Below are 24352 nucleotides of genomic sequence, written 5' to 3'. Positions count from 1 at the left end.
GTAAGTACCTGATAAAAAAAGAATGGGAATGTTAAAGCCAATAAAACAGTGCATACTGGGACAGTTTTGTTTTTTTTGATACAGCTTTTCTTTCATATAGGGCATTGTTTAGTTCTGTTTCCAGTATGTGTTTCAGACAGGAAGCTAACTGGGGATGCACTGCCTATTGTCCTCCCAAATAATGATTACTTTCTCCAAAAAATAACTGTCCAAAGCACAACATGACTTGGGTTTAATGGTCCATAAAATGTTTAAACAGGAAAAAGGTCAGACTGAATCATATGCACAAAAATTTGAGGATATACAAAACACACAATAACCCAAACAGTAGGGATTGATTGTCCAGCAGTGTTGCCCTAATAAGTATTTCCCTTGAACACTGTTGAAAGACAAAGATGGATGCATCCTAAACCTCTAGCCCCACAAGATTAGTCAGACCATCAGAGTTTTTTATTTATTTAAGAGGAGTTGGATTGATTTCAGTAAAAGAAATGAAATCAGGATAGATTTTTTATTTAATTCCTGTCTACTCTCACCTTCAGCCAACATCCAGCTCCTGATATTTCTCCATCCCTGCCATCCTCCCTTCATCCACGACACGCCCCCTTTTCTTTTCTTCCTCCCCTCCTTTATTCTCAGGGGCGTCCCTGACCTCATTCATTCATCTCTCTTAAAGACAGTGACTCTGCTTTCAGCGATTGCTCTACATGCTCCACGCTCTCCAACATCCCATCCCCGTGTTTCCAGACATTTTCACATCCGCTCCCCCCCCCCACCCCCCCAGCCTATATTTTCTCCCCTTTCCATCACTCTCCTCCCTCTTTTGTCTTGATCCAACCTATCACCCGGGGGGAGTGATTGACAAGCAAGCAGCACCCTTCTAAAGGGGAGACTGTGATTGGTGAGGGAGATGAAAAGCAGAAAGCCTCCTGGACTGCGCTGCAAAAGCATTCTTTGAAATTTATCGTGTCCTCTTTGGGAAGGTTTCTGCTCATCAGGCATGCTTGAAGTGGCTACTTTGAACTCTGCTTTTGTTCTCCTCTTTTGCTCTGGCGTCCAAAAGTTTCAAAGGATCTGAAGAAGCAAACTGACCAGTGAAGCAAGTGAAGATTATTTTGGGTGTAATAAAGCTAATAAAGCAAATAAATAGTTGAAATTGAATTGCTTAATGGGAATTTACAACAAGCTTGACAGGCACCACGCTATCTGTTCTTGAATCGTTTACGTTTTTCTTCCTTGTACAACCTCGTGTTTTCCCGTGGCTTCGACACATGTTAAAGCGTAGCTGCTCTTTAAAAACTAAATCAGGGACTTTTATTTATTTCTTTATTTCTTGGGTTAGGCTAATTGACTAAACTGGTAATGTAGCGAGAAAGCACCTGACAGCATTGCACATGTTTCGCTCGGGGATCACACCAACCATTTGACAGAAGGACCCCTGAGATTTCAGGGCTGAATCATTTGCATAACAACACATATAATAATGAGTCAGACCGCAGATGTTATTTTTTTTCATTACAAGTATCCCAAAAAGAAAAAAAATTCTAAACAAATTGCTGTAGTTCACAAAAATGTGACAGGATTTGCAACCTGTTTTGCACATTGTGTCCATTTCAAGGATAAGAAGATAACTTGCAGGGTGGTTTTGGTCTGCAACATGGATGAAAGTACAACTAAGGCTCTAAAACCTCCATCAGGATCAAAATGTCTGATTAGGCGGTTACATTTTGGGCCTACATAGTATGAAACATTTCCCCTGTGTGACCATTGTGTAATGAGCTGCGCTTGTGACTATATATTGTCACTGTGCACAAAAGGGCGATGACAGAATTAATTCCAGAAAAGCACGGCTGTAAAAGTGAAAAGCTGATGGCGGAAACTGTAAAGTGTTAGCAAGCGACCTAACCTGGCTGCTTGTAAATATTCTATCTGCTTTTAAGGCTCTCAGTGGTCTACCTGTCCGAGATGCTACATCCATACACGCCCTCAGGTCAGCTGATCAGATGCTCCTGAGGGTGCTGAAGGCAAAGCGTAAGCTCAGAGGAGATCCTGCTTTTTGCAGCCGCAGCTTCTAAATTATGGAATGACCTTCCCCTTGGGCATCACACAGGCTTCTTGCCCTGTCTGTTTTGAAATCCCTTCTTAAAAGCCATCTCTTTGCCCTGATCTTTGACACCATCTGAGATGTCGACTTTAAAAAATTATATGTTTTTCTTTTACTAGGATTGTTTTATTCCTTTGATACTGGGCTGTTGAATTGATTTTTAGGTCATTGATTTTATCATTGTATGGTGGGACTGCTGTTTAATTTATTCTTTGTAAAGCGTTTTGGTCCCACGGGTGTTTATAGTGCTCTAAAAATAAAGCTGGTACAGTACCGAAGAGCAGAAATAACTGAAGTGAGGATAAAAAAAAAACTGATGATTAAGTTGCAGTTCATATTTCATCAACATTCAGGAGGAAGGGCTAATTACAGAGATTAGTTTACAGTCCAGCTGTGCCAAAAAGCTTTCCTTTTTTTCATGCAAACCCTAACATTTACAAATTGATCTTTGAACCTGGTCTAGAGATCCCGAGACATCATCCTTTGGCTTTAGCAATTTTTTCTATTTTATTTTGCAGTTTATCCAGCTGGTTTCAGGGTCTAAGGTTCAGGCATAATAAAATAAACTGTCTCAATACTGCCACCATGCGGTGAGAACAGTACATAGACATCAGATTACATCATGTCTCCATGAGCTTCTCATTCAGACATGCCATGTCTGTTTAAAGTTATCACAGACAAAAGACACCATACAACTGGTGCACATGCATGTCATTTACCAATAATATCTAAATATACATTTCTTTTTTTAGAGAGTCAATGTGTTGTATAAGAACTCATTTTCTGAGCCATAAGTTATAGCTAAAGAATCTACTCTTATTAATCACTGCTGCTGCTAAAATGACCAAGAAACTCGTGGTGAATAAGGCTGAAACTGAGCTTTTTCCTATATTTCCTCGTGTATGAGAAAACCTAACACACACATCCTTGTTTAAAATACAAACTGAGGACCGTGGTTTGACCTCTATTAATTTTCAAGCCCTTCTATGACCTAAGCTTTACCAGAATATACCTAACCCTAACCTAAACCCAACTAACACCTTAGTCCTGAACCTAAGGTTAGGTTTAGGCTATGGGTCCTCACTTTACTGGTAAGATGAGCACAAAATGTTCTCGCTCAGCTGTAAGTACAACACACACACACACCCACAGTTATCTGGCAGAAGCAGCTGTGAACAAGTAGGTTTGAAGGAGTGTGTGTGTGTGTGTGTGTACTTGTACTTGCATCTGAGTGAGAACATATTTTTTTCATTTTGTTTTTGGGCTATGACTAAGGTGTCAATTAATTAGGGTTTGGTATAAACTGGTAACAATTAGGTTTAGATTTAGGATCAGGGTACGGCCATAGAAAGGGTTGAAAATGAAATGAATGGATGTTAAGGCACGGCCCCCACTTTGTCTATAAACAAGGTGTGTGTGTGTGTGTGTGTGTGTGTGTGTGTGTGTGTGTGTGTGTGTGTGTGTGTGTGTGTGTGTGTGTGTGTGTGTGTGTGTGTGTGTGTGTGTGTGTGTGTGTGTGTGTGTGTTTGGATGACACCACAGATGAGAGCAGTGCTGCAGACCTAAGCAGCTGCTTCTATATCTGGATGCACAGAGACCGAACGGATGCACAATAATTTATGCTGCACATAATCACATGAAAGATGAATGTTTAGGTCTCGGGCCAGGTGCCTCTCGAGCTTTTTTGTAAATGATTTCTAGTTGAAAGCAACAGCGGCGTGTCTGAATTGGCTGAACTGTGTCACCTAGAGCAGAGGCAGCTACTGCTGACAGCTCATTACTGGAGGTTGGGTTGTAGCGGGCATCATTAAACTACTCCAGTGGAGCTGTCCACATTAACGGTTTAGGCCTTCAATGCCTGTGTGTATCCTTCAAATCCTAAAGGCAGCGTGTCATCATGTCCATTCTGAGATCTTGCAAACCTCCAAGGGGCGCAGCATGAGATCAACGGAAGAAAATTGTTACGAGTTCATAAAGTGTTCACAGAATTGTTGCCATCTAGTCCTGTTGAGTGCTAGTAGCATCAGTTAAATGATTTGTTCTTCTCTTAAAAGAAAAAAAGATTTGTCTATTATATATTTTGACATATGACCTCAAGCAGATATGCAGAAACAGAGACACATCAAGAAGCCCCTTGGTTGCACTCTAGTGTCGCTGAAAACGCTGCAGCCTTCTGGACATCGTTGTAAGTTTACACAGTAACAGATTTCTCTCCTAACGGACATTAGTACCAACAAACAGTAATAAAGCACTAATATAGCTGTTAGAAGGTTTTTAAGGGTTGATTTTTATGTTGGGATGAAATTGCAGCAATTAATCAGCTGTCATTTAAGTGAACATCAAGTATCACCAGCAGAAAATATTTCTGCAGAAACAAAATCCTTTTGGATCTTATTTATTTATTAATTTTAAGTGTAACGTTTTTCCATACAGAAAAACCCCTATTATTATCTTCAGCTGTCACTTTTTACATGTCGTATTAATTAATACTGTAAATACTTCAGTGATGGTATCAAGGCGTTACTTTATTGTATCTGTAATACTTTATCCGCTGTTCTTTTTACATCTCTCTTTTCAGGTGAAGAAGCAGGCTGGTGTTGTTTTATCATTTTCTACCTTTTATCTCCTCTTTCTTTTCCCTTTCTTTCTCTCTTCTACTTTCTTATTGTAGTGTCCATATAACACAAAGTATTCCCTGCATAAATTATAATAAAGCTATTTACATGTAGAAATCAAGCGGAGCACTATGGCGAACGCGGTACATCTCCACTTGTGAAAGTAAAATCTGTTGGGCTGTTTTTGGCATTAAGACAATTCTTATTGCCACATTGCCAGACAGGACACCATTAAAAAATTAAATAAGTGTAACGTTTTGGAATTTGTTATCAAAACAAATATTTTGTATTATGTGAGTTACAGCAAGTGCTTTTGAGTTTTAAAAAACTTGAGTACAGCACATTACAGGAAGACCTACAGGTAAGGCAGTGCATTAAATCATTGTGATGCTCATCATTGTATCTATGAATATTTTTGGAAAGTGAAGAATGAAGATGTTCTGGATCATCTGTGTCCAAAGTGCAGACCGCAGCCCTTTGCAGCATCATCCTCCTCATTGTTATTGATGGGACGTTACCATCTCTTACAATATAAGGTGATTTAAAAAAATGCATTTCATGTATTGTTGACCTGAGCTAATTTGTAACACTGAGCACAAGGATCATTGCTGACATAAACAAATAATGTTCAATTACCATCTTCATCATTCCATGAAATGTCCATTAATTGAATGCATGCTCTGTGATCCAAGCCCATGCTAATTGCTGCATTTGACCCCAAACATAACACAAGATTATCAGAAAAGGAACTGATTTTGCCTAAGCTTCCAAGTTAATTACAAGAGAATCAATTTCTCTTGTAATTAGCTTTAATGCAGCTATTATGTCTCCAAAACTAAGCCCCTGAATCCCCGTTTCTCTCCACTGCTGCAGACCTAAGAACAGTTTAAAATCCTACAATTATTATCTTGCACAGCTTCCAGATGATGGGGCATGCTCCTTATGAGATGAAGGATGATGTCCTGGGTTATCTCCTCCCAGATCCTGACCGGGGCATCACTGAGCTTCACGTTCGGAGGTGTTGAGACTGTGCAGAAAAACGGCAACCTCTGCACCTCAGCATTTGCTGATCCTGCTGAGTTTTCTCCCCAGTCCATCAAACCGTTGTCTTTTGGTATTTTTTCAAAGATGGAGCAAAGGGAATTGGAATAAATTATGGTTACAAGTAACAAAGTGCATGTATCTCTAGTCTAAAATTCAACTCTTTGCTAGTTTTCCCGCTATTTGTTTGCACAACACTAGCTCAAGAAAGAAGCACCTTCTACAAATATGAGAGAAATAAGGACTTCGGCACAGTGCTGTAGATCAGTGGTGTTTGCTGACATTTGCTGGATCTGTTTGTTTGCATGGGGGGGATTTCTCTTTCAGAAAGCACCACCGGTGTGTCCATCTGTTTCACCGAGCCTGAGGGTGGACAACCACTCTGAGAACGTCTGCCGCTCGAGAAAAAACAGACAGAAACCAGGGCGGACAGATGTGCGTAGACAGATGTTTGGTCGAATTATCCATATTCAGACAGATAAATACACTAACATGTTCGAAACTTGGGACATTCTGTATACAGCTTTGTGTTAGCTGAGGCAAAACCGTAAATTATTACTATGGAGAGAATTCTTTTTTTTTTCTTTGGTAATTATGGCAGTTTGCATAATAAATAAAACATACAGCAGAAGGAATGAATTATAGGCGTTGACAGTCGAATGTGAGATGCGTTACCGAGAAGCAAGCAGGATGATTTCAATGAGCTGCTTACCTGCCGCCCTTTACAGAGCGTAGTGCTGGAGTGGAGCGTGTAAAAAGAAAAACAGGGAGGGTCTTTATTTATGCATATCCTCTGCTTTAATACTGTTACAATTACAGTGGCAAACAACATCTTTCTCTTCACTGTTCCACACATATGCAGGTGTCAAACAAACAAACAAAAAATCCAGCTTTGAAATGTTATTTTTTTTTATGTTTTATATTTGTTTACAATTCACCAGTTTTGTTCCATGTTGAAATATACATTTAATGTATAAAATCATCCAGAAGACTGATAAAAATGAGTTGTGGGACATTTATGGAAATGCCATTACGTCTTCCCCTCACATTTCTATAAATAACACTTTTTTTTATGTATAAATTTCATGCTATTTCATATATTTTCTAACTTTGTGGCACAACAACCCTAATATCTGCTAGGTATTTTTGTCAATAACTTACTCTACAGTGTAACACCAACAGCTGTGACTTGTCCAGAGGGATTAAGGGTTTACTTGGTAACTTTATGATCACACCCAGGTTAAGACTTGTGCGCATAACATACACAATGTACAGATATCTTTTTTTTTTTTTCAAACCAACAATAAATATTTCTGTGGAAATTCATAAATACACAGTGGTAAACATGAATGAACTGGGATCAATAAACCTTGGCTACACACAGGGAAGTGGAGTTGATTTAAAGAGGCGGGACATGAATGGGATTTATTGAGCAACAGAAAAAAGGGTTCGGTACCGTAGAGCTAGTTCGTTTAGAGACGTTTGCTTCACTTAGCTTTTCCAACGACCTCTTTGAAAGTCAGCAAATAGACTGTCGTCAACTCCTTCCTCTATTTTGCATTTTCATTCTTCTTGTTTGCAAGTTTAATTAATGTTCAACAATGACACAGGTTTTCCTAATTTGGCTACAACTTTCTTGTGCAGAGGTAAACCCAGTTTGATTGAATTCAAACGAAACACATGGGTAGCACCTATCCCTACTTATTGGCTATAGCATTAAGAAGGTAATCTTTTAATATTTATTTTAGATTGAGAGGGACATATCTGTCTCTACAAATCTGGGAGTTTTTTTCTACCATCCCTTTCATCCCCCTGACTCTCTTTTGACGATAAGCTAAACTTGGTCCCGGTCCAGGCTTATTTGTTTTATTTCCAGTTGTTTTAACCCTTTTCATTTCTGCTCCGACTGTATATATGGGCAAATATTTTTCTCACATGACAATCAATCTACCATTTTGAAGAGAGGCAAAAAGAAACGAACCCCCCCCCCCCCCGCTTCACATTATAACCGTGGATGCTGGAACTCAACGATGACAGGACTCCTCCTCGTAATTCAGTAATCCTTTTCAGTGTGAGCATGCATTAGTTCTGTAAAAGATTACATAATTTAAACGCTTTTTGATCCAGTGGTGCTAATACATGCACTGCGTAAATGCAGAGTGCTCCATTTATACCGCGTGATCCTGAATTTAAAATCAGTTTGTTCGAAGGCAGGTTTAAGTCTGCCTTGGCATGTCTTTATAGCTGCGCTATTAACGATCCGTTTCATTGGCTTCACGAAAGCAGCTTAAACTTCAGACATGAGGCGAAACAAGACGTTAAATAAAACAGGTTTACTCTGCCAAAAATGACAACTGTACAGCTGATGACTGGTGAGCAGGAGGTTAGGTTGGTTTGGACCAAAGTTAGGCTGTTTAGTCGGATTCTCCCTTTTAGTATACGGCAAATGAGAAACGCGTGAAAACAAACGTCAACCTTTCAGGTTCTAATTGGATCAAATGTACCCCAAGACACACAAAACCTATCTGATCCGAGCTAACATTGGTCAAAAAGCATCTGTAGAGACATTAAGGCAGGTTTTTTAGAGCGTTCAACCTTCCTACGCGCTGGTTGGGAGATTCATCTTACTATGTTTTTTTGGCACACGTCTTAAAGTAGAGCTATTTGGTTCAGCGTGTTATCGAGTCGGCGCACGTATCAGTCAGTGGGGCTGTTACAGGAGCAAGAATGAATATCAAGACAAACACTTATTGAAACATGGCAGATTGGTCCGTTCTGGTGCTAATGTTCTGGTCCTAGGTGTGCTGACGTAAAGAAGTAGAGGAATACTTTGACGTTTTGGATTGATCGGCTTCTCATCGAGACGAAATGTAAGACAAGCGCGTGAGACGTTAGCAAGAGGCGGACCGTCTCGGTCGACTCGCACGTAGCTTCTGATATCCACGCTCATTATCCAAGTCAAAATCCCAAATTATTCCTTCAAAAAACAGCTCTTTAACTGAACCACTATCTTACAGGGACATCTATCACATATCCGGCTTCAGAACGTCCGCTAACACTGACGGGCAGCTGCAGAAGCAGGTGAAACCGTACAATTATATGGAACACTGTGTCTCAGCTGGATACACGACGCACAGGAGGCGAGGGTTCAGGAAAAGAGTGGTGTGGCTGAAGCTAACTGTGAAGGATGAGGGGGGGGGGGTCGTGTCGAGGCTATAGCTGCCTGATGGGGGGGAGGTTCAGGGTCTCCAGAGCGCTGTGGTAGAGCTCCCTCAGGGCTCTTAGCAGATGGAGACGACAAAACATCTGGTTGAAGAGGTGAGGCAACGGCTCCTGGAAGCAGGGAAGGAAAAGCGTTACGGAGGGTGAGTGAGTGGAAACACAGACAAATAGCAAGGCCTACATCTATTTGTGGAAACAGGTCATTGATGCATGATGACTGCATAGAATAAACAAGCATTGCTTTACAAAATAGTCATTGTCCCATTTTGTCCCATTACTGCCACAAACTGGGTTTTAATAAAAAAAAAAAAATTGTGTCCATCGATGTCAAGGTGGGAGGAATTTTTTGTCGCAGATAAAAATACATTTTTTATGAATAAAGGCAAAGTCACCTAAGAGGGGCAAAAAGAAAGGGATTCTTCAAAGAAAGCAACAAAAACTGATGTTTGCTACATGTCGCGTCGGGGGTAAATGTGGAGGGAGGCGCTCTAATCAGAAGAGAGTGGAAATTCACTTTTCTGCCAACACGGAAAAAAAGCCAGAGGAGCAGAAAACTAAGCCCATATGTCACATTCCCAATGTTAAGCACGGTGGTGGTAGCATCATGCTGTGGGGATGCATAGGACTGCAACATATAAGGGAACTCCTTTGTGCTGAAGCCAATAAAAACAGTAAATGATGCTAAGGTCGACTTCTGATGTGTCTAACTTGCTGCTTGTTTCCCGTTTTTAATGATTTGGTTGTTTCTTGAAGTTTTTCATCTTTTACATGGGCGTGTGAGAATGAGGACCATAAAACATGCATGTTGCAGAGGTATGTCATCTAATTTATATTGCTTTTTACACAGGGCTGATATATTTTTACCCCTGCTCCATCTCACGCACTTTGACAACATGGACAGTCAGTAAGCACAACGGTAATCACATATAAGGCGCGCCGGATTATAGGGCACACCACCGATTTTTCAGAAGATTTAAGGATTTTAAGTGTGCCTTATAGTCCGAAAAATACAGTAATAACTTAGTCTGAAATGTTTAATATAAAGCAACTCTAAATGAAATATTTAGCTGAACAGAACAGGCTGATTATTTGGCAAGAAACAAATCGGCTTTGTCTCCTGCGAGCAATTAATGAATGCATAATAAACACTTATGAATGAGTTATAAAGTGTTTACAGAGTAATTACCTATTTATTAGCCATTAATAAGGGGAGCCTTAAAGCGGTATCCTTAATACACATTCAGCAAAAATAGAAAACCCAACTTGGTCGTGCACAGGGCTTTAAATGTACTTTAAGTTATGATCCAAAACCAGTGATGCCGTTTCTTCCATTTCAGACACACACAAACACATGAACATGTCCTCACCCCGAGCACATGGACTCTGTTGTAGTACGAACTGAAGTCTTTACTGAGCGAGACGAGAAATTTACAGATCTGCAGGGAGACAAACGTGGAATAAACAACAACAACCTTTAGTCATCAGAACATAGTGACGGCTGATTAATCAAACCTACCTGTTCGGTTTTAATGTTCACTCTGGCTCCTCCTCCTTCACAATCCAGCGCCTGTCCTGATTGGTCGAGCAGCTCCGAGAAAGGGATGAGGTAATTGAAGAGCAAAAGCCACTCTCCCTGTCGGGGTCAGGGGGAAAAAAGAAGAAAAACAGCATCGCTCAGGGTGCTTTAGGTTCTGCAGTGGCAGGCAGACTTAACCCCAAAACAACAATAAAATCTAAAGAAACGATTGAGGAAAATTCATGTGAACCTCTTCTTTGAGAGCAGAAAAGTCGAGCTGGGAGCCATCGGGGATTTCTGGGTACAGACCTGCAGACAGAAGGTGTAAACGGTGCATGAGTGTTTATGCTGCGCCAACATTTTAAACACGACTGCAGATGTTCTGAACCAGAGAAAAATGTGTGCAAACACTCATGGGTCCGTGTCCAGCCGTCCACCAACCATGTTCCCCCACAAAAAAGCTGATCCTGAATCCTCTAATCCCAATTCACATTGATCTCAGTCCAAACCTTTTTCTGCCAAAAGCAGAATCTTCCTTCGGTTATTCACAAATCCAAGCTCACATTTTTGTTGTTAATACAACTTATTAGAAAACATTTACTTAAAAAAGACCAGTTATTGGGTTAAATAAAAGCACACAACAGGTGAGGCTCTCCTGTTGGTAAAGTACTGGAGAAATTGGCAGCAGTTATTAGGAAATTAGGGCAAGAAACATTAAAATATATTTGGAAAAAAATACACTTACAGCAACTCTTCTCTAATGTTACACACAGCAAGAAAAAACATATTTAGCATCAAGTTATTGTCCAGAAAAACATGTTAAGATCAATTGAAGCGTTGTTCTATTACCCACAGTCCAAAGATCAGTCAGCAGCTTAACACCGAGGTACATGCAGAGGTTAAAGGCAGATTTTGGGCAAACTAGAAGAGCAAAGGTGCTGATGGGAGTTCATGGTTTCCTGTTTGCAAAGCGTGGATGTCAGAGCTGAAAGCTGCCAGCGGGTCTCACCCTTCTCCACTCCTCTCTCGTAGCTGTCGAACAGAGTGTGCAGCCTGGCACAGTTGTACATGACAAACACGCCTCCTCTTGGCCCTTTGGTTGACACGCCCCCTTCCCTCTGGACGTCCAGTGTCACCTGAACACAAGGAAAGCCGTATTTATAATCCCAGCAGCCTGATGGAGCGGATTCTACTCAGAGACGTGTTTGATATCATGCAGAATCTAAAAAAAATTTTTATTTAAACGGTGAAGGGCATCTTGGGAAATATACTCTCTGTACGTGGTACAGCGCCACCTGCATGACAACTTCAGGTGTGAACAGAGTTTCAACTCACAGGACTTGTGTGAACGGTTGATAGTAGCTCAAATCTGATCGTGGCAGAGGTCATGACTTTGATGATGTCATCCCAGGTCTGACCTGCAGCAGGAACGCATTTTTTCTCATTTATAACCAATATAACAGGTTACATTTCATAACTTGCACACACAGACAAAGTTGGCAGGAGGATTCAACCCCCCTGTGAGCCTTTTCAGATTCAGTCACTTTGCGACCACAAACTTTGGTGTATATTTATTTGGATTTATTACGAAAGGCCAACACAAGGTTGTGTTTTATTTTGAAGCAGAAATAATAGGATTATTGCTTTCAGCCTCCCTGAGTCAATCCTGTGCAGTGAAAGATTTCTACGACTGCAGCTGCAAGCCTTCACACATCTAGAAACAGACATTTGTGTTCATTCATTGTTCTCAGGATGGAGAACATCTGCCAGCAGCAGGTCCTGTCCCACATTCGCAGGTCAGGGTGGGCTGTTTTAGCAGAGCCATTCCAACACGTGAATATGATCTAAGCCGTTCCACCGTATCTCCGGCTGTATGTTTAGGCTCAACGTCCTGCGGGAAGGTTGATCTCCGCCCGGTTTCAAAGCAGGGATGGACTTCTATAGGCCCAGTTCCACCGGCTCATAATGACCGCGCACCACACGGCTCCGCTCCCTGATGAGTGTTTCGGGAGCAGTCTGTTTTTTTTTTTAAAATGTCCGGCTCTGCTGAGCAGTAGGGCCAAAGCGAGCTGACTCGATAGTTTTGAGCGAACGCCCCTCTTTTCAGTGATTGGCCAAAGGGAGACGAGAAATGAGAAGGTTTTCTCCAGGAAGTCCAGAAAAACTGAAGAGCGACACATTAATATTAAGGACCACTATGGACAGAGAGGGTCAAACAGCAATACAATTGTATTACTTATAAACCATGGATCTCTGCAGCTCCTCCAGAGTAGCCATGGGGTGGATGGCTGCCTCGCTGATTAATGCTCTCCTTGCTCGTGAACATCTGTACAGCTGTTGACAGTACTGCAGTCGTACCGTAGCTTTAACATTTCCAGATGGTGGATTAATCAGAGCTCCATGAGATGTCCAGAGCTTGGGATGCTGTTATATAATCTAGATCTGCTCCAGACCTCTCCACAACTTTATTTCCATTTACTGAGCGTAAAGCACACACGTATGAACTCTTTATTCTATTTTGGTGGCTTTTGAAAGCAGGTGGTTACAACAGATTAGTTTGGAAATAAGAGTAATGAAGGCTGCAAGACAAACTTCAGATTTTGATTTATACTGATTTGTTCATTTGTGCTGGTCTGTCGCACAACATCCAGTTTCAATGCAATGATGTCTGTGGTTGTAACGTAGCAAAATGTGAATAGTTCAAGGGGTGTCAAGACTTTTACAAAGCAATCTATATAAAGAGCACAACCCTTTTAGATCAATACGCACCTTCTACTTTATCTCCGTACTTCATCTCAGAGGCCTCCTTCATCTGACCTTTTCTCAGCCTGGATGGGAGGAAAACCGAAGCTACATTTACACCAGTACCAGGGCTAGAAACATGCTGCTACAACGCTGGCAGGAAGGGAAAGAAAACAGCATTCACTCATATTTCTTTCATTTAGTTAATGTAGAAATGAGCATTTTCAGTAATTAGTGTTAGTTAAGGAAAGCAAGAGAGAGGGCAACCAGTGGGGACTCGGGAAAGATAAAATATTTAAAAAAATTTAGGGGTGTAACAATACACAAAAAGCACAGTTCGGTAATTGTTTGGGTATTAAAGTCACAGTTGTTTAAGTGTTTCAAGTCATGGTTCTGTACTTATGTAGGCTTTAAAGCCTCCGTTTGGGACATACTTGGAATGCTTTCAATAAAAAAAAAAAAACTACTACTTTAGTCAGCAGTAAACAGAGTTGTTTACAATTTCTGAAATTGATTTGATTTCATTATGTTCTAACACTAGAAAACTAGGAATTATAGAAGTCACTGAATTTTTTTCTCCTATAAATAAAGTATTAAATGGTAGTCAGTCATTCACACCCTGACGTTAGTGAGCTATGTTAATAGCCACAGCTGCCCTGGAGCAGACTGGCAGAGGCAAGGCTGCCATACAGCCACCGGACCTTCTGACTGAGACGGAGCGAGGGATCGAACCGGCAACCCGCCAGGACGAACTCCCTAACTCGTGTCCCCATTATCATCAGCAGGAAGCCAGTTCCTGGACAGATACATTACAGTATAACCGCTTGAAAAGGGACAATGTAAAGGTTTTCAAATATTCTAACAAGAATTTGCCGTATCTGAGAATAAAACATGTTTATTGTTTTAATATATCAACCAGCTAGTGTCCCAGCCGTACCTGAACGCAGCATGTGAAGCTGTAGGGAAAATCCCCTCTCATCATCAGATTCCTCTGACCTGCATCACACACAGAGCAGAGTCTGAGCTGACTGGATGCTACAGGACGCCCTTGGGACGCCGGCTGACTCTCCTCCAGTCACAGGGACGTCTACGTTCACCTTGAAGTTGTTTCAGGTGAGTAATTCAGTGAGGTGCAAGGCGAGCCACATGCCCTATTGCTGATGAAAAAGTTTTGCTTCAGTCCAGCTTTCTTTCTCCACTTTCGAGCACGAGAAACCTTAACGTTCCCATTTAGCAGAGCTTAGTGGTAGCTGGGGATCCTCTCTGTTTTGGTGTCACTTCTTAAAGTTGGGCTACAGAGCGTAACATTGTGCACTCCACACTAGGGCTGGACGATATAGAAAAAAAGCATATCGATAAAATAGAAATCCTATTGATCGATATCGATAATTATCAAAAAAATTCTAAATATACATTTTAAGCGCAGCCCTGGCCATTTTATGATGTTGCTTATTTACCTATTTTTAAATAAATGGATTCAAACACAACCCTTTAATCAACCAACTTTTTACGAAAACTGTGTTTAGTGTTAAAAAAGAAAAAAAACAACACCTGCTCTCTGAACTCTTTGAAGGCTGATGGAGCTTTCCTGGGTTTGTGATTGGTTGGAAGGATTGATGACTGTAGTATTAACTTACATGATAGGCTAGAATGCACTGTTCTTTTATTGAACTTTTTTTTGACCCCTGTTTTTCTATATTGAACCATCGATATCTATCGTTATTGAATTATCGTCCAGCCCTACTCCACACACAGACGTCCTGCATGTGCTCAGCTAAAAAAACAGCTGGATTTGTTCGGTAAATGGCCACACGGAGCCGACAGCACTCAGTCAGCTGTTTGTTCTCCCAGTATGAATACCTGTACCGTTACACCCCTAGAAGAAAGGCTGTTAAAAACATAAAAGAAGCCATAATATAAGAAAAGAGTAACGCGTCTTACTGCAGGTACTGTGCGGCGGTGAGGTGAGAACCGGGGGTCTTCACAGGTCCACACACAAGATGTCTCTGCGGCAACAGAGAGCAAGAGCAGGTAAAAAAAAAACAGCAACAAATGAGCTGCACGGTGGCATGGGAGGGCGAACGCTGGCGGTTACCTGACTGTGTGCCGCTCCGCTGGCCCTCCACAGCACCGCTATCTGCTGCTGGCGAAACTCGTCCTGACAGGAAGTCACATGTAGCACTGTCACCATGGTTCCCTGGAAAGAAGAGGACGCTCTTTGAGAACAGAGAGGACTGCGCGGCGCGTGGCGTCAGCGTGAGCGAGGCAGGCGTGTCTGCTCGTCTCACCGTGATGTCGGCCGTGGACAGGTCCAGCTGGGCCAGGTGGGAAACACTGTCTCTGTGAACTGGAAAGGAAAACTTTCTCACATCAAAAGCATCCGCCGTCTTACGTTTGTTCCCCCCGACGCCCGCTCAGACAAATGCAGCACGTTTAAAGCAAAAACGCCGTTTTAAAAATTGTTCGCCGGGCTTTATCACACGAAGTAGAGCGAGTCAAAACTGTCACACAACAGTAAAGGCACCACATAAATTTCTAGATATCTTCATTTCTAAATTTTCCCTGTGCAGCTGGGCTCTGAGATCGGAAATAAAGCAGAAAAACAGTTATGTGAAAAACGGAGAACGTCCCAGATTTCAACAGAACCCTCTTCAGAGACAGAGCGGCTGTTTTCTACACTGTTGAATCATTGTGGAACAACTATAGCTCTCTATTATCTCCAGGGCGCTTGAGTTTATCAAGGTTTGCAGGTATTTGTTGGTGCACAGTTCTCCAAAGGTACCGCCACGGCATTTCACCCAAGTGACAAGGCGCTCAGGTCCTCTGGCTGCAAAAACAAGCCCAAATCATCACCCCTCCACCACCGTGCACCTCAGCTGGAGGTGTTTTGGCGTTTGGGTCGACAAGCCGTGCTCAGCTTCCGCTGAATGTGGTGCCGTCTGGAGTTTTGCATCGTCGTCAACTTTAACATTTAACTTGCTAACTGAAACCTGAAGACTACACCTGAAAAGCTTTTTGACGGCTCTGCGGTTTTTCTGACCGTTGCACGCTTGGATGCAGGGGTGACTTTGCAGGGGTGCCCTTTCCTGGGAAGATTGGCGACGTTCCTAAATGTTTAATACTTGAGTAAAAGCGTTCTCACTGTAACATGGAGGACTTCAAATCGTTTGCAAATGGCCTCGTTACCCTTTATGAATTGATGGGGTAGCGAGGCTTCTCTAAGCTCATTGCTGATTCCATTCCATCTTAGCGTTGGATACATACATACCAGTATGATTCAAAACAGGAAATTTCCTGATCAGTTCATTAATCACATTTCATCAGGAGATACTTCCCCCCTTACAATTTATAGCATATGGCTGCAAAAGGTGAAGTTTGTCTAAACACTGTCGCCATTGGGCATCAGTAGAAATTTATCATACTGAGCTTAGCTATAGTAGTTCTAGGCTCGAGATTCTCCCAAATCAAGGCTGTATTGTATTTTTTTTTGCCAATACCACTGTTTACCATTTTCTCTAAGTTATTACTGATTTGAGCACATGGTGCGGTTGATTGAGAATGAAGATGAAGTGAGCCAGATGAAGAAAACGTTATAAAAATAGTTCCACAGGCAGTCTCTGTATCACGCAAAAACAATAGAAAGCATGCAAGAAGTAGACCATAAAGTCAACTTCTCCCATAAAAATGTTCTCTGGTCTGCAAAAAAAAACAAATCATCACCTGGATTTAACAAAGCAAAACATAAGAGCCTCCTGCCAGATGATTACTGCATGAATTATTATGTTTCAGCTGGTAATTGCTCATAGTTGCTGCTAATTTCCCAAACAGCCATATCAGAAAACATATCCCTGTGGTCATGGAGCAGAAGGGTCTGATTAATGGCCAACATTATGCAGGTCGCTCTAATAAATGAGATCTTGGATCTCAAAGGGATAAACAGTATAAATATAGGTTAAAATAAATTAAATTATATTTTTTTAAAGAAAACATCTAAGAAGATTGCTACATCGGCTAAAACTGGGTCAAGATAGAGACCAACGCGTCACTCAAAGCTGGAGTGGAACCATCATCATCTTCATGGAAGAAACGCGGTCAGCAGGAAGATCTTAAATGAGCATCACTGGTGATCACTTAAATTTTGTGAAATCAAATCGTAAAATAACAGCAGAACTCATGTTTAAATGGCGAAAGTAAAGAACGTTTCCACAAGCGGACGGGAGCTCAAAGGATTGGGGCCAACCGGCTGTGTAGCCTGAAGAAAACCTCTGACCAGTGAGGCTAATCAGGGGAAAATGGCTTCACTTTGCTGTGGGACGTAAAGATCTGGAGCAATGGGAGAAAGAAGGTCATAGCCTCCAGATTTGTCCTGTTCCAGATTTATTAATGCATCAAGGTAAGAAGATAGAAGCAGGAACTGATGCACCCACCATGACTACTTTCTGCTGTACGATGGGGGCAGTGCTAGGCTCTGTGGGCGGACGCAGTTGGTCAGGCCTTGGCTCAGCAACATGTGAGCACAGGATGAGATCAGCTGACTAACTGAACACGCTGAACGACCAGGTTATCCCATCAGGGAACGCTGCCGTATTCCAAGATGAAAATGTCAGGAATCATTGTGCTAAAATTGTGCAAAAGAGTTTCGGGGAGCGGAAGACATCACACCACCGACGATCTTTTTTGAAGTGCTGGAGAAGTCTTGGCATGGCGGCCCGATGCCTCACGACAAACGTTAGCGAAAAATTTATTCCTGCCGCAATGGTGCTAGAAAATCTAAGGCTACGTTCACACTGCAGGCCTTGATGCTCAATTCCGATATTTTTGTGAAATCGGATTTTTTTGCGTGTCCGTTCACATTTTCAAATATATGCGACATGTATGTGATCTCCTATGTGAACTGCATTCATACGCCTAAGTGTGCCGCATGCGCAGTAGAGGACGCGATGACGTCATACGTAGCGAGCGTGCTCATTGTTTGCGGAAGTAAACATGGATCGTAATGCTGCAGCGTATCTTGCGTTCTTTACGTTATTCTCCAACCGGAGCAGCACTTTACCGACGCAATCTTTTTAAGAAGATCGAAAAGGAAGATAGCCACATTTTAGCAATGTGAGCGGCTTTACTGAAACGGACTTCATTCATAATTTTCAAATGACAAAGGCAACCTTTATGTGCGTCTGAACGGATCTCTTTAGCGCTCTCACGTAAAAACACACATCTTTGGCGGCCAGAGCAGTGAGTAAACGCGTTGCCGTGGGGCTGTATGGACTTGCAACAGGTGCTTGTTACCGCACAATAGTCAACCTCTTTGGCATAGCCAGGTCCACCGTTAGTGACGTTTGTCAAGTATCAATCGTGTAGGTCGGATAAATGCGACCTGGCCGTACAGACACAGGTCGCATTTTAAAATCAGATACGTATCGGATTCAGGACCACATATCCAAGCGGCCTGGGTCGCATTTGAAAAAATCCGATCTGTGTCGTTCAGACTGTCATGAAAAGATTAGATCCAGGTCGCATTTGAAAATCAGATACGTATCGGATTCAGGACCACATATCCAAGCGGCCTGGGTCGCATTTGAAAAAATACGATCTGTGTCGTTCAAACTGTCATGAAAAGATCAGATTCAGGTCGCATATAGGCAAAGAAAATCGGAATTGGTTCACTTTAGGCTGCAGTGTGAACGTAGCCTTAAAGTACTCGGATTATTTTCCTCACAGAGGTTTGTTACCGATATATATCTGCTTGAAAGTAAAAAGGGCCTAAAATTGCTGAACTCTTAGCTTAACAAAAACATCCCGAGCAACACAGAGTACCTCGTCCATTAGGTAGAAAAAACTTTAAAAAAAAAGCCAAATCTTATTCAGAACAGAAGCCTCTAGTTAATATTCAGATTAGTTTATTAGTTTGTAACAAGGCACATTTTGAGGGATTTGAGCGTGGACACAGAAATTTACCTCCAAGTCTGAAGCTTCCTGAAGCCGGGCCTTACCTTTGCAGGTGCCGAGGGTGGGGTCGTACCCCAGCATGCCCTCTTCCTGGAACACCTGTTTCAAATTAATCCTGAGCCCTCCTTCGTTCTCCTCCTCCACAGCCTTCCGACCTCCTCCCCCGCTGCTCCTCCGGCCGCTCCCCGTTCCCCTCTCTCTGTAGGGAGAGCTCTCTAGCACCTTCTGGATCCTCTCCTCCCGCTCGTCGTTCGTCCAGTTAGCTCGAGCCGTCGGCCAATCGATGCCCAGAGCTCGGAGGAAGGCGGCGACGTCGCTGTCCTCGGGGAGAGTTGGGCAGAAGGACACTTCAAATCTAAGGCATGGGAAAATATTCACACGGTGATTAATTAATGAAACTGCTGACATGTTAAGACGATCTGCATTAGAGAACCCGGTTGTTCCTCCTCACTGTTGATTAAAGGGTCCCTCCCAGACTCACCCTTGTCTCCTCAACATCGCCCCCATGTGGTCGGCCAGCAGAACCGTCCTCAGCTGGCCCAGGCTCAGCGTGTCAGGAGCGGGTGGGTTGGGTTTAGGGTGCAGTGCCGGGCAGTTGAGCACGACGCAGCCCTCCCGCTGACCGGAGGGCTTTAGATACTCGGTGATTCCACCTGCCAGGACGGCCCTGAAAGCTGCGACCCGGTCCACTCGCAGCCTCAAGCCCTCGCCCATCACCTCCCCGCCCGCCACAGGAAGGACCCCGCTGCCCCGGAGCGACAGGACCCGGGACATCACCGCCGGCGGAACCTGAGTGGAGACACGTGAAAAAGGGAAAAGAGTAAACAGCAGAGCGCAAACAGCCCACCTCCTGCCCCCCAGGACTGTAGGAGATGGATGAATGAGGATGGCTCCCTATGCATAGGGAAACTACAGGAACCATATATGGAAATGTCAATGCCTACTTTACTATGTATATGGCAAAATCTGTTATTAACATTTTCTCTTAATGTTATTTTTTTTGTTATTTATGATGAATTTAATTTCATCTGAGCGGTCTTCATCGCACAAATAACGTTGATTTCTTCCAGAGTCACAGTGAGCCAAGTCATGCGCCGCTTGGCCAGTTTTCACTGAGCGTTTGGAGCGTAGAGAAGGGCTACGGACCGGTGTAGGTACCAGATCGACTCAGGTGGTCAGATTGACTCGGGGCCCTGCGCCTTCTGATGATGTCACTTTACATGATTGGTTTAACAGTTGCACAATTGCACAAAACATTGTAATTGGTCTGGACAAGTTACTAAAGTAATTATAGCGGGGTGTAGGTTTTATTTGAGAGTGGGATTGCGGTTTGTAAACGGACAATTTTACGAAGAAATTCTCCATGGTCCCTGCGCCTCCCGATGACGTCACATTATGGCAACGCCACTCAAACAAACTACATAGAGCCCGCGGTCTGCATTTGTAACAAATCAATTTTATTTAGTTAATTTAGCGGTTTATTTTTTCTCAAAAGCTTCAGGCTTAAAGATGAACATAGAAAATGTGAAATCTTAGCAATTCAAAATAATCAGCCCACTTTAATTGATAAAAATGAGGTAAAATATTTAGGTATAATGATTAACAATGACCACACTGAAAATGACAGAACACATATTCAAGCCATTTTACAAAGAAAAAAAAAATCAACAAATATTTGACAGTTGGCTCAATTTTTGGAAGAATATTGTTAACAAAAACGGAAGGGATAGCCAGATTAATTTATCCAGCATATATCTTAAATATACCAAATACTACAATAAAAAATTTATCAAATTCATCACAATTTCATCTGGAATAATAAAAAACATGTGATCAGAAAGAACGACATAGTAGTATCAGTAGAAAAAGGAGGAATAAACGTTATTGATTTTAAAGTGATGAATGCCGTGATTAAATTAAAATGACTGCAGACTTTTATTAAAAATTAAAAGAGTTTATGGTTTATCTTCCCTTCACAACTTAAAAAAAAAAAAAAATTGGAGGAAGGAAATTTCTCTTAAGATGTAACTTTGATCCAGCAAAGTTACCGATTAAATTCTCAGACTACCACAGAAGCATTCCAAAAAGATATTAATAGTTTTCATGCCTCAGAAATAACCGTAAATTAACAAAATAAAATTGATTTGTAACAAATGGAGACCGCGGGCATAATGTAGTTTGTTTGAGTGGATTTGCCATATGATGACGTCATCGGGAAGCGCCCGAGTCGATCTGACCACTCGAGTCGATCTGGTACCTACACCGGCGCCCCTCCCCCACCTGCTGCTGAACCCTGCTGGGTAACGCCCCTGATTTGTTTGGGCCCATACGTATCGCAATCAATCCATTTTGTTCCCCCTCCCATCTCTTTCTTTTCCCTCGTTTATATGACTCTACTGCTCCCGTGGCCTTCAGCATGTTGGTCACTAGGATCCGTGTCAGCTGTGAGTATAAATAAAAACAACAAAAAACAGAGAGCATCAATCCAAACTACCACATTTATTGATGGCAGGAGGGGCTGAATGCACGCAGCCTGAAACATCACAGAATATTGTCCCCACGGTGGGTTTTGGAACTGCGACATTTGCACTTATTTAAAATGTGATGACAGCCGCGATGAGACATAAAGTGCTACTAATTCTAGCGCGTTTTTATTCTAGATTTCTGCAAAGTTTGTGTCTCAGGATGAAAACAACAAGACGTGTTATGGATGATATTTTTGCAGTGGCCCAAATCCTGCTGGCTCCTCCGTCATAAAGAAACATCTGCGTCGGGTTACGCTGTGGCCGTCCAAAAGTTTTGAGTACAAAGCGAGAAACCATTGCAACTTTGTTAAAGACTATCATCGCGTGACAACCCCTTAACGGCCACGTGTAGGGGTTCGTTCCTCTGTAAGGGTGAGAACTGTTCGTCCCACAGTATGGTGGTCGCATCCGTGGGAACTCAAATTCCAGCTGTTAATTTTATCATTAAAATGAAGAAAAAAATGGAGGTTAGAGCAATTTTAAATCTTTTTTGTGTCCTATCCGGCAATGTGGCAATAAGAATTGTTGTCTTTTGCCATAGCGCTCCACTTGATTTATATACACAAGAAGCTTTATTAGAATTTAAACCTTTTTAAATCCTTAGGATACATTGACACAGCTATTGGGGTCAACATGATCAAATTATTCTGCCAGCAGTATTCACACAAAATGTGTTCCAGTCACTTCCAGTGAGAAAATCTAAAACAGCAGGCGGAGCTTTTCACCTGACATGGTGGAAAGATGAAGGCTGCTTTGGTTTAGTGGAGTTTATGTGAAGCTTCAGCCTCATGACCAGAGTCAGACTGTGGCGTGTGCAGCCTCCGTCTGACCTCCATCCCATGAGCCACTCATGGGTTAATAACTACAGCTGCAGGCTGCCAGTGTCCCTGGAACATAATGGAAGAGGAGCTGGGGCTTAAAATCAATACAGGGACTGTGGCACTTTCTCAGCTATCTAGATGCACTTGTTTTTTTTTTTTTTGTTGATGTTGTTTTTCAGGCTCTACTTACATGATTTGCAGTAGGCGAGCAAAACTGGACTTTTTAGTTCATTACCAATTCTCTGAGTCTGCCTGCGTTGTAAAGTAGATTGGGGCCGTCCTCTGTTTTCATTGGCTGGCGTTCAAACAGCCGAACACCTGGAGGAACTATGTTGCTCGGCGGAGGAAGAAAATGGGGAGTTTTGGCGGAGGAACTTTAACGTTAATGAACGGTGGAGTTAGGTGACGCTACGTCATCATAACGTGCGGCTAGCGTCCCGGACGGAGCTTGTATGCGTTCAGTGAAGAGCCTTGAAGCTCATTTTCTGTATATAACCACCGACAATCCGAAGCGAGACACGGCTGTCATCATTATTATTACACGGTGGGGTTAAAGTGTCGTTTTACTTTAACGGCTGAACCCACCTGTCCGTCCGCATACAGCGTGTTCAGCATGGTGCTCGGCGACAAGAAGTCCCTGTTCCGCAGGTTCTTCGCGCTGCTCTCCTTGAACCAGAGCTTCTCCGGTTCGGGGAACGTCCTGTCGCCTTTGCCACGGCCGGAGCCGTGGACGTGTTCCCGCTTCCCCCGCAGCGCGGAGCTGAGCGCCCGCACCGTGGCGGTGATCCGCAGGGGCGAGAGCTCCTCCGTGTTCTCCATCGCCATCGCAGCGCCGGCAAGGTGAGCGGAGCGGAGCTCGCTATCTCCTCATTCAGTCTCGGCTCATGTCCGTCTACGAGCCGCTGAGGGGTTGGTTCCGCTGACGGGAGCAGCGCCGGACCCGCGGTGCTCCTCTCGGTGTCAGATACTGGCCGTGTGTGGAGGGGACTGCGCTGGTTGTTTACTGTCTGCGGAACTACGTAGAAATCATGTTTCTGCCGAGATGCTTTTTTTGGTTGTACCGGTGTGGCGCCACCTAGTGGGCTGCAGCAGTAAAAGCAATCTTAATTTCACTAGGCGGATTTATTTGTATAGCATATTTCGGTACAAAGACAATACAAAGTGCTTTACATGATTAAAATATAGGAAAAATAAAAACAGAATAAAAGCAAGTTGGAATAAAATGTTAAAAAAATTGAACAAAATAAAGCATGGGGAAATGGAAACTAAAAGCGAACATTAAAAACAGTTGGGCGACAAATTTGAACTAATCGTGTTTCAGTAAAACAGTTTAACTAGAACAGTCGAAGGAAACCCTAAACAAATGTGTTTTAATCTTGATTTAAAGGAACTCAGGCTTTCAGGACTTTTACAGCCTACTTACTGAATGTAAGTTTGCTTACTGACTGTTTTTTTATTTTATTTTTTCTGACCAAGCAGGCATTGCCAGCCTGGTTTCTTTAACATTTGACATAACATCAGACAGACGTTAATGTTTAAGCTTAATACACACAGGTTCTGTTTTATAAAGTGTTATGCTATTAATAAACCACTATATGCATCATTGTTGTTATGACGTCACTGCTGCGGTGTTATGAAAAGAGACTCACTACTTACGGATTTTCTGTTAATCTTAGTGGTTTACAACATATTTCAATAATTTCATTGACCAACAGTTAATTTTTTCATGCTCGCTCCTGTAGGATTTTGTCATTTTAAAACTCTGAGATGTCTATTCTTTAATGTAAACATGAACCCAATAATAAATATGGAAGCTCGCA

General features: G+C 42.4%; 1 protein-coding gene across 1 annotated transcript; it reads right to left on the bottom strand.

The window, feature by feature from the left end:
- Nucleotides 1–6535: 6535 nt before the first annotated feature.
- On the bottom strand, nt 6536–23577 carry dalrd3 (DALR anticodon binding domain containing 3). Its single transcript, XM_036135198.1, has 13 exons — nt 23118–23577; nt 19668–19975; nt 19231–19541; nt 15529–15587; nt 15336–15437; nt 15182–15246; nt 13268–13326; nt 11834–11916; nt 11508–11634; nt 10749–10807; nt 10499–10615; nt 10350–10418; nt 6536–9093 (listed from the first exon to the last, which is right to left on the bottom strand). Exons 1-13 carry the CDS (start codon nt 23355–23357, stop codon nt 8974–8976), a joined length of 1719 nt encoding a protein of 572 aa, XP_035991091.1. The 5' UTR covers nt 23358–23577; the 3' UTR covers nt 6536–8973.
- Between the last annotated feature and the right edge of the window lie 775 nt (nt 23578–24352).

The sequence above is a fragment of the Fundulus heteroclitus genome, chromosome 1 (genome assembly GCF_011125445.2).
Source record: "Fundulus heteroclitus isolate FHET01 chromosome 1, MU-UCD_Fhet_4.1, whole genome shotgun sequence".
NCBI lineage: Eukaryota > Metazoa > Chordata > Actinopteri > Cyprinodontiformes > Fundulidae > Fundulus > Fundulus heteroclitus.
The sequence above is the reverse complement of the archived record's forward strand: the minus strand, read 5'-3'. Positions and strand labels throughout refer to the sequence as shown.